At 43.2% G+C, this 20,033-nt stretch overlaps 1 protein-coding gene across 2 annotated transcripts in view; it reads left to right on the top strand.

Moving 5' to 3' along the window:
• Window positions 1–20,033, top strand: part of KIF21B (kinesin family member 21B) — a 1,412,490-nt gene that overhangs the window by 820,972 nt on the left and 571,485 nt on the right. For both annotated transcript variants that reach the window (XM_044076606.1, XM_044076607.1), the window contains exon 12: window positions 2,894–2,972. In XM_044076606.1, coding sequence (XP_043932541.1) covers window positions 2,894–2,972 — 79 coding nt within the window. The remainder of the gene's footprint in view (window positions 1–2,893; window positions 2,973–20,033) is intronic.

The following is a 20,033-nucleotide window of genomic DNA, read 5'->3' on the forward strand; positions in this document are numbered from 1 at the left end:
TAGATCCATGCTGTGTGGAGGTCATTTGTGAAGATTGTGAATAGTAGTGGTCCTAAGAATCCTGTGGGACTCCTATAGTTATAGGCAGCTGAGGAGAGAGAATTTTCCCATTTCACAGCTTGGTACCTGTCAGTTAAGTAGCTTTGGAACCAGGTAAGAGTGGAATTTGATAGGTGATATTGGTTGTTTAGCAGGATTTGGTGCAAGACTGTGTCAAATGCTTTGGACATATCCAAAAAAAGAGTTGACACCTGCAGGCCTTCGTTTTTGAGACTGTTTGCTGTCCCTGTGAAGCAGAGGAGGGCTGTAGTGGTACTATGGGCAGGTCTGAAACCATGCTGATTAGGTGACAGGATGTTGTTGTCTAGGAGATATTTTAGCACCTGGGTATGGATGCATTTTTCTAGGATTTTGGCCAAGGGAGGAGAGTAAAGCAATGGGTCTGTAGTTATTAAGTTCAGTGGAGGTCCCACCTTTATGTGTGGGTGTAACATAGGATATTTTCCAGAGTTTGGGCACATAGTTTTCAACAATTAATCTGTTTATAAGAGTGGAGATTGGGATAGCAATAGCATCTGCTGTGAGTTTCAAGAAATAGCTGGGGAGTAGGTCGGCTGCTGTTGATGAGGTTTTTAGTTTGGAGAGCATGCTTTTGATTGAAGTGGTGGAAACTGTTTTGCGGGTAAAGCTTGTATTAGTGTTATTTGTGTTGGGGGGGTAGTGAGGAAGGAACTGTCCTGTGATACTAAGGATAGAATTGAGTTCACAAAGTGGGAGTTGAATTGTGTTTCGATGGGAACTTTAGTGTCAGGGGTGGTTGGTTTGGGGGTAGCCTTTTGGGTGGGTTTTAGTAGCTGGTTTACATTTTTCTAAAATTTTTGGGGGTTGTGTTGGTATTTAGTGTGTAAAGTCGTGTACTAGGACTTTTTGTCCAGCCTAATGCATTTTTTTGCAGTTGCGCAGTTCTTGGTACTTAGTTAGGCTTTGTGTTTCTTTGTTTTTTTTTTTTATAGTAAAGCCAGGCAGTGTTTCTGGACTTGAGGATTTGTTTGGTTTCTTTGCTGAGCCAGGGGTTTGTAGAGGTTCTAACCTTGATTTTGCGCAATGGAGCGACAGTGTCTAGGTGTTGTAGAAATGTTTCGTTGAAATATGCAACAGCATGGTCAAGTGGGAGGGTTTTAGGAGGGGTCCAGTCACAGTTAAAGTATTCAGGACCTCGGGAGAGAATTTTTTTGTATTTCTAGTGAATATATAGTTGGTGGTTTTGCATATGCTTGTTCTACTACGTATAAGGTATATTATGTTGTGGTCAATTAAGGTGTCTGGGAGAGTGCCTGCATGGGGGTACAATGTGGGGTTGTTAGGACCCAGTCAAGGATGGATTCCCTTTAAGATTTTTTTATCACATCTAGCTGGAATTTGGACTAGCTGCTGGTAGCCATGGAGATTTATTAGATTACTTGGTGGTTCTGATATGCAGGTGAACCAATCTAGGTTGAAATCCCCCAGAATAAGGGTTTCTTATGAGTATGTGGAAGAACACCAGTATAAGAAGTCTTCAAGGCTAGCAGGTGTATTACCAGGTGGAATATAGATCACAATTGTGGTGATGACCTTTTTAGGGTGAAGTTGAAGTTGTGAGATAAGTATGTCCCAATTATTGGGGGAGGGGTAGGAGTTTGATAATTTGTATTACATGCAGCACCCATTTATTTTGTGTAGTTAAATATACACAGCAAGTTGTTGTTTCAGTAAACTTACGGTTAGACTATTGCATAGAAGTTGTACCAGGCTAAAGTATGGTACGCTGATGATTGATCCTGCAACTGACTCTGGGTCTTTTTTAAAGGTCACTATTGCATTATCTCAGGGATTTCCTTCTCCATGAGATACAGCAGTCTTAGAGTAAGTAAATGTAAACTGCAGGGGTGTGGCAGTGCAGAGGGGTGTTCCCCGTCAAAAACCCTTAATTTGCCCTGAATATATTGAAAGTACCTGTCTTTCACACATTTGGGCTTTTTGTGATTGTATTTTTGAGTGTTGATCATAGAAGACTTGCTGTCTAATTATGGAACCATGGAAAGTATTGCTCTCCAGCTACGTCAGGAGGGTTTAGGAAAGAAGACCTTTTCAATTTCATAAATGAAAGCTGTTAAATCGCATATACAAGTAAAACTACTGAAGCTTATATATGTTCGATTTAGCCTCTTCTGATATAAGACTTATTAAATGTACAGCTTATACTAGCTTACATGTGCAAAGTTGGACTCTGAGAGGATCAGCTGACTCCATCGAACCTTTTTATTGCTGCTTGCATGTCCCATGGGTTCAGTCTCTCCACACTCTGCTTCATACAGTCATTAATCTTTGTCAGGAAACCTTTAGTCACGATTGTTATCTTCTTCCAGAAAGACACACACCTCAGTTACAGCTCTTGTGATAGTTTGAGGGATTTCCTTGTGTAGCCCTCGTTCTTAGTCATGCACACATTGTTCACACCATGGATAGACTCATTTGCAGCACATCATTTCCTTCCTCTAGGTTATGATTGTGAGTTACGAGAGACTTTTAGTAGAGATTTGACACACGTTGCCTATTTAGTCTCAACCTTTGGACCACCTGTTTTTGCATGCACTCATGTACTTGTTCAATAATATATAGTATTGGTTGGTAAGAGCATGATAACTAATCTAGTTGAGGGAGGTGCTTGTATATTTTTTTTTTCTTACTTGTAAAAAGTAGCCGTAGTGATTATGAAGGATTTGTGCCTTTATACTTACTTTTATGGAATTTGGTTAACAAGCATAAATAGATGTATGAAATACAGCTCAAAATGATAAAACCTGAAATAATTGAAGATGTTTTTCTGTTTTCCCAACTCTTGTGTCTATAGCCCTGATACTAATGGGGTAAAGAAACGAGCAAAGCTGCTACAAGAGAATGGCGAAGAGTCGGACAATGAACCTGAAGAGGTGGGTGTGTGAACAGTTATTGTTAATGAATGCTGCACCTTTCAAACACGCTTCAGACCCTTTCCGAGTAACCTTATGCTTTCATACAAACACTTGTTTCTTTTCCCGAGTTCCCAACTTCCATTTCATCTTTTAGCACCGTTCCAGCTATCATTCTCCTTGCCATACTGCCTTCAGGTGCGACTATTCTACATTGTATCTTCTCCTTTTCCAAAATAAAATAGGAAGATCATCAGGGTTTAACTATATCCTTATCCTCTAGCCTTTTAAACCCCCTGTTCCTTACATTATGGGGCGACCTAACTCTCTTCTTTTATAGAAAATGCTTCATATCTGCCCTCTACCAGATTTCACACACCACCAAATATCCTACAGCCTTGCAATTTTTTGTCTCTTTTCTTGATTTCTACTTCCCTACTACCTGCCATCAGTAAAATAGATACCTTTACATAGTCATACTGTTCCTCTACTTATCCTGTATTCTTCTACTGGGTCATCTCTGTCTGCCATGATTCTATAATAGCTTCAATATCTCCAACTCTGTTCCAACTACACATCCATACTTCCTTCCTAAACTCTCCACACATTCCACCAAACCTATTTAATGATATCCCATACCTTTACCCCAAATATAGACTGATTTAACTCCATTTCATTTCAAATCAAAATAAAATTAAGTGGAAAAGCTCTCCCAAAAAGGTACATATAATTTTAGAATATACTAAAATTCTTCTAAGAGGAGACATTCACCCAATTCACAGCCCAATCAATTAAAACAAACATGAAGACAATTCTGTGCCATATACTATTGTAACCCTACAAAGGTCAAGCTCCAATCCTGGCCATCTAACTTTTGGTGCCAGAAGCATAACAAATGAAACTGTTGAACAACATGCCTAGATTACCCAGCTTAACCTGATATTCTCAATGCAGCTGAAACTGTGCTTAAACCCAGCATAAACGACTCTGAAATTATACTCCCAGCTATAATATCATCCATAATGACTGTATAAAGAGGAGTGGTGGTTGTATTGCTTTAATATTTCAAGACTACCACCACACTCCCCTTACAACAAATGAATACCAAAATTCTTATTACCTTCCTGAAAACAATTATAAACAAATATTATTACTGTCCTTTATATCTCTTCTGGCGACAATACAGCTATACTGGAAGATATACCGCATTGGACTGTCCTTTATAGCTCTTCTGATGACAACAATACAGCTATATTGGAAGATATACCACATTGGACTGTCCTTTACATCTTTTCTGATGACAACAATACAGCTATACTGGAAGATATACCGCATTGGACTGTCCTTTACATCTCTTCTGATGACAACAATACAGCTATACTGGAAGATGTACTGCATTGGACTGTCCTTTACATCTCTTCTGGTGACAATACAGCTATACTGGAAGATATACCACATTGTACTGTCCTTTACATCTCTTCTGACGACAATACAGCTATACTGGAAAATAATACCACATTGGACTGTCCTTTACATCTCTTCTGATGACAACAATACAGCTATACTGGAAGATATACCGCATTGGACTGTCCTTCACATCTCTTCTGGCGACCGTACACCTATACTGGAAGATGTACTGCATTGGACTGTCCTTTACATCTCTTCTGGTGACAATACAGCTATACTGGAAGATATACCACATTGGACTGTCCTTTACATCTCTTCTGGTGACAATACAGCTATACTGGAAAATAATACCGCATTGGACTGTCCTTTACATCTCTTCTGATGACAACAATACAGCTATAGGAAGATATATCGCATTGGACTGTCCTTTACATCTCTTCTGGTGACAATACAGCTATACTGGAAGATATACCCCATTGGACTGTCCTTTACATCTCTTCTGGCGACAATACAGCTATACTGGAAAATAATACCGCATTGGATATCAGTAATAGTTCCACAAGAAAAAATACTACTAGGTGATGCGAATGTCAGTTGGTTGGACATAAACTCTTGCTCACCTACATCTAGCAGGAAACCTACATGGTTTCACACAACTAATTAATAGTCCCACACATTATAGCAAGACATCAAATTTCCTATTGGACTGGATCCTAGCAAATACACCACCACAGGTACAATGTCAGAGACATTGGGTTATCATCTCCCAATCTAAACAACCAGACATCTCACACATTCACTTAAACAGCATGTTTATAAAACAACACAACTTTTCCAAGTTTAACCCAGACATGTTCATTACCCTGTCGTTTATTAACTGGAACTTCCTAAAACTAAAAATCCTCCCCTTTGATGATGCTGTAAATTAATTCATTACAACGTTCCTAAATACCCTTGCACCTCATCGAAGGAAGATGCAAAAAACAAACAATGAAATTTGACTGTCCAAAAAGAGTAGACTGCTAATGAGAGATACAGAAGAAGCGTAGAAAGAGGCGCAAATATAAAAAGACCACCATATCTTAAATGTCAGAATTCTTTACAGTCTTACTGAAAAGCAAATCATTGAACACAAAAGCTATACTATAATAACTTTTAGTATAATAGTAAACACAATCCTAAAAATATTCTGGACAGCCATTAAAAAAAAATCTTGCATCCCAGCCGAAAATTCAACCCTAACCCGTCTCCCAATAGCGCATCACTCACAACTTCAATACATTTCAATTCTTATTTTGTAGACAGTATAGCATCGCTAACCAAGGATTCCTCAACATCTAATCCCAACCGTACCCAACAGTTATGTATCACCATATCCAATTCCCCCTCAAACCTGTGCCCACATCCTATACAGCACTATTCTTAAACTCAAACCATGCTCTGCTTCAGCTGATGACCTTCCAAGTGAGTACCTTAAAAGAGCAGCCAGTGGCATTGCCTATCCTGTCTCAGTCCTTATAAATAGGTCAATTCAAGAATCCCATGCTCTCTCTCTCTGGAACAAGTCGCACATTATCTCACAACACAAAGGAGGAAATTCAAGAGACATTGCTAACTTTAGACTTATAGTATCTTATTCCCTCCTCTCCAAAATGCTTGAAAAACACATTTATTAAACTATTTTTTGCAGTAAGAACTCGTATCCCCGACGCAGCATAGCTTCCATCCTTCCCATAGTACTAACACTGCACTTCTAACTTGTATAGATACTGTTAGTGAAGCTAGAGGTATCAGCATACAAGACTCCTTATTTCTAGACTTTTCTAAATCCTTCAACACAGTTTGTCCCACAAACTGTTTCAAATGTCCGCATTAGATCTCTCTCAGCCCACCCATCTGTGGTTCAAAAGCTACCTGTCTGATAGTATCAGTCAGTAAAATGGCACTCGAGTCTCTCACTGCTTATATTTAACTGCATTGCCATTTCACTTAACTGACAACAAAAAACAGTGCTTCATTTATTCTAACAATCAACACTTCATTGGAAATTTCGTACACGCTACATATACTTTTGCTAATGAGGGGGGGGGCTCCACCCCCCAAGAAAGATATACTAACTCTAGTCATACAACCACAGAGAGAATGCTCCTCGCACACATACACTTACTGCTGGCCAATGTACTTACTCCTAGACATGCTGAAACAACAGAAGATGGAATTATCCTGGTAAAAGTACTGATCAACACTAATTTGCATTGTAATTACTATACTCCAAAACCACACCAGCAGTCATTTTCTATACCATTTCACAGTTTTCACTGTAATGAATGTCTTTCAAATGGAGTGTCAATCAGGTGAGTTTTAGATTAAATGAAACACCCTTTTTCTTTGTCAATTAAGTGAACTGACAATCAAATGAATGTAAATCCTCTCTTCATATGTCCAAGTCACCACCTAGGTACCACAAGGCTCTATTGTTGGGTCCCCTCCTATTTAACATTTTCACCAACACTCTCCACATAATATCCTTCTTAATACAGTACACAGATGACTCCACACTCATTTGGACATCTGACTACATGGCACACTTCAGAAAAGTTACTCGGAAAGTTTTAACAGCCACTGAAGTATGGCTTTGTAACTCTCAACTTATGCTGAACCCCCCCCAAACAAAACAAACTACTACTACTATACCCCCAAATCCCCCTCTCATGAAAAAAAATAATTTTAAGTCCTCTATCTTGATAATCAACCATTGAAGTCACTGCTCATAGCAAACTATCAGTGGTGATAGTGGATGATAATCTTACATTTGACCTGCATATACAAATTTTTCATAAGAAAAACTCATTGAAAACTTGGCATACTTTACAGAGCCGAAATGTTTCTCCCTGACTTGAGCAAAACTACACTTGCCGTTACTTAACTCCTCCCAGTACTTCTTTATGGCGCTTTCATCCTTAGTAACCTCCACGCCTCTCAAAAATTAAAACTTGAACAGCGCTATAACAAAGTTGCTAAATTTGCAGCAAATACCCCTTTCAGAACCCACCACTGTATAGCACTGAAAAGTCTAAATAGGTTAGAGCTCCCAATCAACTAAAAACCAACTTCTTACCACCTATAACATTATCCAGCATCCATCTGCTTGTCCACTACTAAGTAACATTCTACTCAAGTTCCCAGTCAGTCATTATGACTAATGACCAAAACTCCTGTCTTTCCACAAACCTGTCAAATCTGCTGGGCACTGTCTGTACTCTTACCATGTTGCTAAGCCCTGAAACTCCTTACCTGTATCCGTTTGGTCAGTATCCTCCCACCCATCCTTCAAAACCATTGAAAAACTTAGCCAAAAGCTGTCTCTGTTTGTGTTCAACACCAGGATAAAGTATATCCCCAAATGTGAACAAGTACCTGTTCATACGTTGCACCTTCTTACTTCTGCCCGCTTTAGTTGCTTTCTTCTACCAGTTTCTGTCCCTAGCTTTCTTTCTAAATATACTGTAAGCCTGCTTTTCTTCTCGCTTCATATTGCAATTCCTGTATGTATTGCATGAGCTTACCTTTAATTTCTGTTAAAATTGGCTAACATTTCTCTAAATATTAACTTGTATCTGTTCTTACACAATGTTTTCATATTGTTTAGTTTGGTATGATTATTTAAACTGCAGATATTTTTGTATTATTTTTGAAGGTTGTAAAATTATTCTTAAATACTTTGGAGCTTTTCTTCCTGCACCCCTGCTGAAAAAGGGCTCCTGCCAGTTGAACTTTCCTGGTAATCAAATGTCAGTCAGTCAATCAAATAAATAAATTCAGAAATGATCATGGGCCTTGATAATTTAAGGATTTTTTTCCCCAAAATAAAATGGTTCTTCAGTTTTGAATGTTAAAATTAAACTTGAAATCAAAAATGTAAATTACGACATCATTAATTACAAAACAGTTTTTCTATTGTATTTAAAATAGATTGCAGCAAGTTTGTCGTGTAAGAACTTGGTATAACCTAAACATCTAAATTTAGTTTAGGTCCATGATAATTTGAAGCAAGCTTTCAAGTCTGATTTTTCTCTTATCTTTGGAAGACAGTTTTGTATAAAAGTAAATGTTTGCTTATATAGGAAGAAAATCCTGTTGAGGAATTGGATTATTTTGTTCTCAGTTAAGTCGTGTATGTTTTTCTTGCATTTTTCATCTGTTTTTTGTATCATTTCCTTTTTTGGTTACACATTGAAAAAAAAATGGAAAAAAAGTAAATTGAAAGACACCGAGAGTTACAGGCCCCTTTTACTCTTTCCTTCCTAAACTGTCCATGGTGTTGAAAGTGTTCCCCAGCCTCTTTAGGAATGGTCCCCAATATCTGACACACAGGTGGTAGACAGAGTTTAAAACACCAGCTGTCAGTGCTCAGCTGCTTAGGAGTTTAACTATTTTGTGTTTGAGCTTTTCTTCTGTGAAGTTTTTTCCTTTAAATTTTTTGATGTGCTGTCACTCATTCAAATTGTGTGTTAAAAGGTACAGAATCATCATTAACCTGCCTAGCAGAGGGGTTCATGAAATATGCTGTGTAATAAAGTAAAACAACAGGTAGTACATGAAAAAAGCATGCACTTGAACATATCTTCATATTTTTTGTAGTATTAGTGCTTGTGCTTCACTGCAATTGGTTAATGTTTTAGAACTTGTATCCTAAAATTACACAGTGGAGGAGACCCTGGAGAGGTGGAGATGTGCTCTAGAGAGAAGAGGAATGAAGGTCCAGAGGAATAAGACAGAATATATGTGTGTGAATGAGAGGGAGCATAGAGGAATGGTGAGGATGCAAGGAATAGAGGTGGCGAAGGTGGATGAGTTTAAATACTTGGGGTCAATAGTTCAGAGTAACGGTGAGTGTGGAAGAGAGGTGAAGAAGAGAGTACAGGCAGGATGGAGTGGGTTGAGAAGAGTGTCAGGAGTGATTTGACAGACAAGTACCTGTAAGAGTGAAAGGGAAGGTCTACAAGAGGTTAGTGAGACCAGCTATGTTATATGGGTTGGAGACAGTGGCATTGTCAAAAAGGCAGGAGTTTGAGCTGGATGTGGCAGAATTAAAGATGTTAAGATTTGCACTGGGTGCGACGAGGGTGGACAGGATTAGGAATAAGTATATTAGAGGGTCAGGTTCGGAGACAAAGCCAGAGAGGCACGATTACGATGTTTTGGACATGTGCTGAGTATATTGGGAAAAAGATGCTAAGGATGAAGCTACCAGGTAACAGGAAAAGAGGAAGGCCTAAGATAAGGTTTATGGATGTGGTGAGAGAGAATATGCAGGTGGTTGGTGTGACAGAGCAAGATGCAGAGGACAGGAAGAAATGGAAACGGGTGATTTGCTGTGGCGACCCCTAACGGGAACAGCCGAAAGAAGATGATCCTAAAATTACACAGTGGAGGCAATCACGTTTGATGTTCATCCAAAGCTGGTTGTTCCTGCAATGTAATGTCGTATTGAATTTATTGATCCAATGTTTGTTTTCATCTGATTCAACTGTGGGTTGTTGGATTTGATCGGATCCAACCTTGGCACAAATCGTGAAGCTCTTCGGTTCCAGGGCTCTGACTCTTCCCGTACCCATAATTCCCTCCTTGGTCTCCACCTTACTACTACAAATCTCATTTACCACCTGAAGTGTTCAGTTGTGCTTCGATTGCTCCAGTATTTCATATCTTTTGTGTAAATTTTCTTACAGCTCCTCCCTTAGCGAGAGAGTTTTTACTTTCTAACTTTTAAGTAGTAATAATAATAATAAAAATACTTTATAGTTTAGATGTTTTTTGTTACGTAGCTAGAATAGGTTGTTGGGACTGTGTTAAGATATATATATATATATATATATATATATATATATATATATATATATATATACACACACACACACACACACAAGATTTTTCATAGCTTAAAATTAAGGTATTTAGCTCTCTAGGTCAGGTTTAGATAAATATTTTCAGCTTTTGCTCTCAGGCAATTGTGTGTGTGTGTGTGTGTGTGTGTGTGTGTGTGTGTGTGTGTAGTTTCTTCCATGGCTGATGGTCAGGGTTTTAAAAACATGCTCCGAGTGTGGGTGTAAGCTGCCTCTCACAGGATCCTACACTCCCTTTGCATATACTTTTTAGGAGTCGCTCATTTGCACACTGCATGTCAAGCTTGCACTTCTTTCAGCACTCAAGCCCTACAAACAAGAACAGTAGCTGATGGTTAAGGGACTCCTTTCTCCCCAGACAGTCTGCCACCCCTTCCTCTTGCACTACTTCCCCAAGAACTGAGAAAAAGAAATCTAGGAAGAAGGCAGCTTCAGACAAAAACTCAGGACAGGACTAAGGAGAAATCAAAAGAAAAAGTTGACTCCAATTCCTATCTGAGCAGTGTTTTTCTCAGTATCAAACATCTCTGCTTCAGCCCCAGTTTTCACCAGATTGTCACTCTCAGACTTTATTCTCCAGTACAAGTGAAAAGATATTCCTGTCATTGGTGGCTCTTTTGTACTGGTCCTTGAAGTCTGACTGAATAGGACGTTAACAGAATAAAGCAGAAATTTCTCAAGCTGCAGATACAGCTTGGGGTTTCTGTTCTCTGGGAATGTATGGAGTGCTGAGCCATATACTCTCATCCAGAATGGTTAGTCTCTTGGTGCTGGTAGCTTTGGGTGCAGTCTGTCCCACAGCACCTTTGCTGGAGCCAATAATTCAGGTGACTTCACCTGATCCGCTACCTTTTTCAGGTCCTACCTTTTTGTATCCGGAGGAGTCTTGGAACCAAAGTTTCAATTTTGTGGCTTTGGGGGGGTGGGGGGGTAACCCTAAAATTTTTGGAGCTGTCTCTTCCTCTCAGCACTTTGACACTAGATAGCGCAGCACTGAAATCTGCCTCTGGGACAAGACCCATTGGTTCAGAGATGTTAAGTTGTCAATCTCACCTTCATTCTTTCTGGATGGGTTCGGAGCCGATCCTCGGCTCCGACTCGGCACTTGCTAAGCTCGAGAGTCACTTTTACCAGCTCGAGGCAGCCCCATATCCCATGATGCAAGGCGGTGATTACCCAGATCTCGTTTGCCGCTTCGCTCATGAGGTCACCTTTTTTGCCAGCTCCTGGTAAGTGAATTTAATTACTCTTTTCTGAGAAATTTAGCTATCCCAGTACCTTAAATTTTTCATATTCATAGTTTGTTAGTTACCCGATTCACTTAGCCCTATTCCCGTTAGATTCCCGTCCCCTTATCCATATTTTCTGTTTTTCAAGCCTTAGGCTTTACCCTCACAAACAGTTTCCTGTCAGGATTTGTTTAGGTGTGTTTGTGTTTTTATTCACTGTACTTAGTTTTTTTTTTTTTTTTTGTATAGTCAGTGTGATTTTTGGACTGAGTGGTGTGTGTGTTTGTGTTTAGGACTCAGTCATGTCTAAAGACACTAGGGTCTCAGGTTTCAAGAAGTGTGACTCATGCTGTCAGAAGATGTTTCTGACAGACTGTCACACTTCTTGTATTTATTGCTTGGGACCCCTACACCTGCAGGACTCCTGTGCTATTTGCCACTCATTCAGCCAGAGAGTCCTGCAGGAACGTAGAAATAAACTTATCTTAAGAGGTCTTCTCAAGCCTGAGAGCTCCCCGGCTAAGTCCGGCTCGGGGAAGCCCTCAAAGCCATCCAAGGCCCAGCCTTCAGTGTCCAAGTCTGTGGCCTTGGTTCAGACTCCACCGGAGTCGAGATCGGCTCCGTCCGGAGCCGATCCTTCCTTCTCGGAAGTTTTAGTATCGGCGCTGATTGGCACCGATACCCTGGCTCCGGTTCCTTTGTCTGCTCCGGCTGGAGCCGATACCCTTGCTTCGAAGCCTGCGTCGGCTCCGGCTAGAGCCGACACATCTCTAACCCAGCTCAGAGCTGACAAGCTGTCGGCTCCAACTGAAACCGAAGGTTCTTCGGCTCCGATGGCTCCGTCGAGAAAGAGATCTAGATCTCCTTCGCTGGAGTCTATCCACTCGGCTCCGGCCTCTCCCTTACTTTCGGAGCGGAGCCATCGGAGCCGATCCTCAAGGTCTTCCAGACTCTCAGACCATGACTTGGAGAGAGTGGTGAGTAAACTGCTGAAATCACAGGCACTGGCCCAGATGCTCCATAGCCCGTCTCAGCAGACGATCGCTATTCCACACCCTCCAGAAATTCCTCCTTCGACTCTCCTTCAGAGCTCGGAGCCGGAGATTATTGGTACCGTGACTGTTGGTGCTTCGGAGCCGATACCACCCCTTTCGGCTCCATCGTTTTTGACTCCTGTCTCCTCCTTGAGACCGTCCTTGGAGGGATCCGGTCGTCGGGCTTCCCTGGTCGGTTCCGAGGGGGCGAGTGGCATTGGACCCTTGTCCGACCCCGTTCTCCCTCTCGGAGCTTCGGCCTTGGTGAGCTCGGCACAGACATCTGCTTCGGAGCCTTCCCTTTCAGTGGGGCCGGGGATTCCTGTTTCTTTGGAGCGGGAACTCTCGGACCTCCCCGGGAGGGGAGCCTTTGAGGTGATGAGTGTGCTAGCCCCCGAGCTCAGTCAGCAGTCAGTTCCTTTAGCTCCTCCCTCTACGGTGCCTGTAGATATCTCTTCCCACTCTCTTGCTCCCGGACCCAGAGATCCATCGCCCCAGGTTTCCCCATTGGGAAGAACTTCCTCTTCCGAGGTTTCTCCTTCAGGGGAACCCCCGCGTAAGAGGACCTGCAAGAGGAAGCACTTGGACTCCCCTGAGTCTACGATATCAGATACCGACTTAGATGAGTCTGAGGGGTCCCCAAGATCCCCCTCTGAGGATGTCTCCTTTTCAGACATCCTTGAACTCCTGAAACAGAGGGGGAACTGGCCCTCCATTAATCCCTCTGAGGATGAATCGGTATACCTGGAGGCTTTTGGATCTCGACCCTCCACCTCCTGGGTGTCTCCACCTTTCGACCCCCTCATGGACGTGATAGCTCGAAAGGCGTGGGCATCTCCTGATTCGGTGGAACCAGTCCCCAGGAGGCCTTCTAAATTTATCACGGCCCCCACTGAAAAACAGTTTCTCAGTAAAGGTGTCCCGGTTGATGCCATGGTGGTGGCGGCCGCCACCAAGAAGGAACTCTCAGATCCTTCCGTACCAGTCCATCCTCCTAACAAGGAGTCTAGGACTATGGACAGGTATGGTAAGCGGATGTTTTCCTCAGCGACCTTTGCTATGCGTTTGCTGAATTATTTATGTCACTTCACCCGACTTCAAAGAGATATCCTCAAAGAATTGGGTGAAGTAGTACAGGATCCATCAGCTGCAGGGGCTCAAGAGAAGATTGCCTCTCAGCTGGGAATCCTAAATTCCATAACTAACTCCTCCATGTGGCTCATTTCTTATGCAGCCGATGGGGCGAGTAGAGCCGCAGGCAACAGGAGTGGTTCTCAGACGTCAGTCCTGGATGCGGCTTTGCAATTTTGCAGACCCTTTTAAGGCGTCCTTCACAAACTCTCCCTTTGATGGGACAACTTTGTTTGGCCCTCAGGTGAAGGACACTTTGACCAGGTGCGAGCAAGACGGCAAGACTCTTTCTGCCATAGGAGTCCGTTTCTCCACCCCTTCTAGACCTTATCCCAAAGGTCAGAAGGGAGGGAAAATGTGGTTCCGAAAATCACAGGGAGTCACGCCTGATGCACGTGGTCAGTTTACCCCCAGAGGCAGAGGGGGTAATAACAACAGACGCCGCCCTAGGGGCAGAGGGGCTCCGCAGAACCAGGGCAGCAGAGAGCCTCTCTCTGACAAGCCCTTCCAGCATCCCTGAGGTGTTGCCCGACTGCCCACGCTTGGAGGCAGTCGGGGGGAGATTGTCGCTGTACCCAGAAGCCTGGCTTTCCCTCTCTCAAGACAAATGGGTACAGTCAATCATATCCGAGGGTTACAAAATACCTTTCGAGAAAAGCCCCTTCCCTCAAAAAGGATCCCTTCCAGATGTTCCACCCGGTCTAAGGGAAATTGCAAAGCTAGAGGTTTCAAAGCTTCTAAAGGGCCATACAGCCAGTTCCAACAGATCATTTAGAATCTGGAATCTACTCAAGGTTCTTTTTGGTCCCCAAAAAGACGGGAGACTGGAGACTGATATTAGACTTCAGCAGGCTAAACAAGTCTGTCAAAAAGGCAAGATTTTGGATGGTCACACTTCAATCGATTTTGCCCTTTCTGGGCAAAAACAACTGGATGTGCTTCATAGACCTTCAAGATGCGTACTATCACATAAAAATCCACAGACGCTCCAGAAGGTTTCTCCGCTTTCGGCTGGGGACCAGTCATTTTCAGTTCAGAGCCCTGCCCTTTGGTCTCACTACAGCCCCCAGAGTGTTCACCAAATGCATGGCAGCGGTCACGGCTCACCTGAGACGTCAGGGATTCCAGGTGTTTCCGTACCTAGATGATTTGGCTCCTCTCAGCCACCACCAGGCATCAACTTCTCCAGGCCAGGGATTACACTCTACGTCTCTGCAGCCAGTTAGGGATTTCAGTCAACTTCGAAAAGTCTTCCTTATCGCCTTGCCAATCTATTACCTTTATAGGCACAGATCTAGACACTACTCGGATGTCAGCAAACCTAACAAACCAAAGAATCCTGGATATCCAAAACCATGTTCGGATGATCCTATTCAGCAAAAAGGTACAAGCCAGGTTGGTCCTGAAAGTGTTGGGCCTTATGGCAGCTGCCATCACACTTCTTCCTCTGGCCTGTTTTTACATGCGTCTCCTGCAGTGGATGTTGTTTACCCAATGGTCCTTCCAGCAGTTACCCATGCGTCACAAGATTCTTGTGAGACAGACCTGCAAGAGCCATCTATCCTGGTGGACTTCTTCTCCCCTGGTCCATCAGGGCAGACCATTTGTCCCCTCGGCCCCGGTAGCCAAGGTCACTTCGGATGCCTCCCTGATCGGGTGGGGGGGCATTATCAGGGCAGGATGGTCCATGGCACGTGGCAACCGTTCGAATGCCACCTGCACATAAATGTCCTAGAGATGAGAGCAGTGCTTTTAACGTTGCAAGCCCTCAACGACTTTCTTCCCTTAGGGACAATTTCAGTTCACACGGACAACATGTCCGTGGTATGGTACATCAACAAACAGGGCGGGACCAAGTCCTATCCTTTGTGTCGAGAAGCTCTCAGACTTTGGCAATGGGCGATCTCCTCTCATCGGTTTCTGATAGCAATGCATATCCCCGGGAAAACCAACATCATAGCGGACAGATTGAGCAGAGCTATACTCATGCCTCACGAGTGGTCTCTCAAACAATTTATAGTGGAAGAGATTTTTCAGAAGTGGGGCCGCCCATGCTGCGACCTTTTTGCTACACCCCAAAACAGCAAATGCCCAGACTTCTTCTCTCTCTCTCCACTTTCGGGCCATCCCCCCAGAGACGCTCTAACCCAGGATTGGCCCCGGGGACTTCTTTATGCCTTTCCCCCTTTTCCGTTAATACCTCAAGTACTCCAGAAAGCTACCGTCTTGAGAGCCAAGCTGATTCTCATTGCCCCTTACTGGCCTCGACAAATTTGGTTCCCTTTCCTTCATCGCCATCTTTTGGTGCAGCCTTGGCATCTGGAACCATTTCCAGATTTTCTAACCCACCAGTCGGGTCAGCTGCACCGGTCCATTTGTTCCCTCAACCTCACCGCTTGGTTGCTCCACTTCCTTCCTTAGCCAGGCTTCCTATGATCTCTAACCCCGTTAGAGATATCATAGTAGCTTCTTTAAAGTCCTCTACCAGAAGGATTTATTCTAGCAAATGGCAACGTTTCTCCTTTTGGGCAAAGTCTAAGAACATAGACCCTTTTACTGCCCCTATTCAGTCGGTCTTGGACTTTCTAGCTGAAATTTTTCACTCCGGTTCTTCGTCTTCCACAGTTAAAGTCCAGTTGGCAGCAATCTCGAATTTCCATGTCGGATTTGCAGACCAGAACGTTATGTCTCACAAACTGTGTAAAGCCTTTCTCAGAGGGGTATTCCTACTTAAACCCCCTGTTAGGGATCCTCCACCGCAGTGGGACCTAAATTTAGTGCTGGCATCCTTGATACCCCCCCCTTTCGAACTGGCTGCTACATGCTCATTAAAATTTCTTTCCTGGAAGACACTCTTTCTAGTTGCTATTACCTCGGCTAGGAGAGTGTCTGAACTTCATGCTCTCTGTGTTCGTCCCCCTTACTTCCTCTTCCACAAGGATAGAGTATCCTTTAGAACCAATCCATCCTTTTTGCCCAAGGTTGCTTCTAAAACAAATTTAAACCAATCTATTGATCTTCCAGTATTTTTCCCCAATCATTCTGACAGGGCAGAACAAAGATTGCATTGCCTAGATGTTCATCGCCAACTCAGATATTACTTGGACAGAACAAAACAATTTAGGAAGTCTGATCAACTTTTTCTTTCTTATGCTGAAAATAAGAAAGGTCTCCCTGTTTCTAAAGTGACCTTATCCAGATGGCTGTCTTCCACTATTTCGGACATTTATCAGCTTAGGGGCAAACAACTGATTTCAAAACCTAAAGCACATTCTACCAGAGGTCTAGCCACATCTACAGCTTTTCAGGCTAGGCTACCCTTAGACACTATTTGTGCAGCAGCCACTTGGGCCACTCCTCATACCTTCGTTTCTCATTACAAATTGGATTTGGCCTCCAGGGACAGGGCAAGTTTTGGTTCCACAGTTCTCAAGAGTCTGTTCCATTGAGCCACCCAAGATAGAGGTGCTAGGGACACGGTCCCATCCAGCAAGAATGAAGGCGAGATTGACAACTTAACATTTAGAAGTTATGTACCTACCATAACGTTCCATGTTAGTTGTCTTCTCTCGCCTTCTTTCTTGCATCCCTCCCTCCTGTCCCCCTAGCCTGGACAGACCTTGAACTTCCTTCTTCTCTGGGAGATTGTCTTCCTTGGACACCAGTTAGCTCTGGACCTTAATTACCTGGGGTTCCCCTTACAGCCTTCTCAGGTTAGTTGTTCTTCTTTCCTTTGTGAGAAGATTATGGGCAGGTTTTCCTCTAGATACCAAACGAGATCTGGGTAATCACCACCTTGCATCATGGGATATGGGGCTGCTTCGAGCTGGTAAAAGTGACTCTCGAGCTTAGCAAGTGCCGAGTCGGTGCTGAGGATCAGCTCCGAACCCATCCAGCAAGAAAGAAGGCGAGAGAAGACAACTAACATGGAACGTTGTAGGTACATAACTTCTAATTTTTTCTTGTATCCGAGGACAGGAGGGAGCCTTCATAGCAGATGGCTTCCTCAGCCTTTGAGGCTTTCCAGCAGATCCTTTCGATGCTGACGGAAAAGGTGCTGTCTCCAAAATTGGCACTGTCTGAGGCCTGACCTGGAATCTGCTTCTTTCTCATCCTTCTGTCAGACAGGGACAGTCTGTTACACAGGCTTCCCAGGTAACCTGCTACATTCGCTCCCAGTCTGATTCTGATCCCACACCTTCAGCAGTTCATAGAAAACAGATGTGCAAATAGAAGCACTTAGCCTCTTCCCCAGAGTCTGTCACTGAAGACACCAACTTGGATGCAGGGAAAAGCTCCCCAAGATACCTGTCTGAAGACATCACCTTTGACAAAATTTTGGAATTGATGAAACTGAGAGGGGGATGGTCCATAGTTAGTCCTTCTCCTGATGAGTCAGTATTCCTGGAAGCCTTTAGGTCTGAGTGATTTTCTACATGGGTGGTACCACCCTTGACCCGCTTAATAATTTGATGGCTCAGTGGGCATAGAGGGACTCTGATGTGATGCAGCCTGTCTACAGAAAGCCAGATATAGTTTGGATCTACAGACAGGAAACATTGGAGCAAGGATCCTCTAGTAGATGCGATGGTCATAGCAGCAGCCACTAAAAAGAAACTGCACAAAGAGCGTTCCTCCATCCATCCCCCTAATAGGAATCCTAGGGCGATGGGCTTATTTGAGAAACTGATATATGCGTCAGCAACCTTTGCTCTCAGGATGCTGAATTATCTAGATTATGTCACCATATTTCACAGAGACATGATGAAGAAAATATCCAAGTGTGTCTCGGGTATTCTGCCAGTTGTCCAGAAGACGGTGGAATCCTAACTGTTCACCCTCCAGTTTGTCTCAAGTTCTGGCCATGCATGCGCTTCTGAGTGCAGCTGATGAAGTAACTGGGGGGGTAGGCACCACCATCAACATTTTCCATCATTTCTGAATGTGACTTTGTGGAAAGTTTCAAGATGTCTTCGTCAACACCCCCTTTGATGGTTCCACTCTTTTCAGAACTAAAGTAAGAGATGCTCAGTAGGAGTCAGCAAGATAGTAAATCTTTCTGCAGTAGGTATCCATGTCTCCATACCTCCGAGAACTTACTCTAAGAATCAGCAGGTTGGGAGGAGGATATGGTTCAGAGTCGGGGTCCTTATCAGGAAACTTCTGGTGATAGACCCCCTTGTGGCAGAGGAGGAGGTGGTAATAATGGATGCCAGTCTAGAAGCAGAGCACATAACCAGGGCTTTTGTGGGCCATTTACTCAAAAGCCTTTTCTTTGTCTATGAAGGGTTACCCCAGTACTGCACTGTGGAGGCGGGGGGGGGTGCTCATCTCTGTACATACAAGCCTGGCAAAACATAACCACAGATTTATGGGTGCTAAACATAATCTCCAGAGGCTATTCTATACAATATTCCCTCCCTTCATCAAAAGGAAAGAAGTTCCCGACATTTCACCCAGTCAGTAAGAACTTGTGACAGCAGAAGTTTACAAGCTGCTAGAAAAAAAAAATCATCCAACCAGTCACTGTAGAGCAGATAGAATCTAGCATCTACTTGTGGTTCTTACTGTAGACCTCGGACCCATTCTGAACCAGAGTCATTTGAATCGGTATGTCTCGCAGACAAAATTCCGGATGGTCATGCCCCAGTCCATTGTGCCTCTGTTGAGGAAGGATGCATGCTAACATGTGAAAGAGAAGCATTTGAGGAAATTTCTCCATTTTAAGCTGAGAGTCCGTCATAATCTGTTCAAAGCTCTGCCCTTTGGACTCACCATAGCCCCCCCTAGGTGTTCACCAAAGTTATGGCAGTGGTAGCAGCACATCTGCTTCTACTAGGAATCTAGGTGTTCCTGTATATCAATGATTGGCTTCTCACTGCTACAGCTGTCTCGTTTATTGCACTACCAGGATCTTTAGCTCCAACTGATGCAGGATCTAGGTAATATTAGTCAATATTTCCAAAGACCAACTTACACCATCTCAACAAATAGAATTTATCAGATGCTACCTGAAAATCTTTCAGACTGGCCATTTTCCAATGTCTAGAGTTGTTTCTGTATCTCACTGCAACTCAAATTCACCACCAGCAAGACCGAAACTATTCCTGTGTGACGTTATGGCATCTGCAGTCCTCATGGTCACATTCATCAAATTTTCTCTAGTGGACTTTACTTGTACAGTGGTCTCCAAGGAACTATCCACTCCACACCAGAATAAGACTTCAGATTTGCAGGCAGCACATATCTTGTTTGATAGCATCTCCTTTGCTGTTAGATGGCCATTCTGAACAAATCCCTCTGTGGCTGTAGTGACAATGGATGCTTCCCTTCTAGGGTGGGGGGGGGGTTGCATTTCAAAGGAAAGACAGTCGA

This window comes from Protopterus annectens, chromosome 7.part0 (genome assembly GCF_019279795.1).
Source record: "Protopterus annectens isolate FY-2018-M chromosome 7.part0, PAN1.0, whole genome shotgun sequence".
NCBI classification, from domain to species: Eukaryota; Metazoa; Chordata; order Ceratodontiformes; family Protopteridae; genus Protopterus; species Protopterus annectens.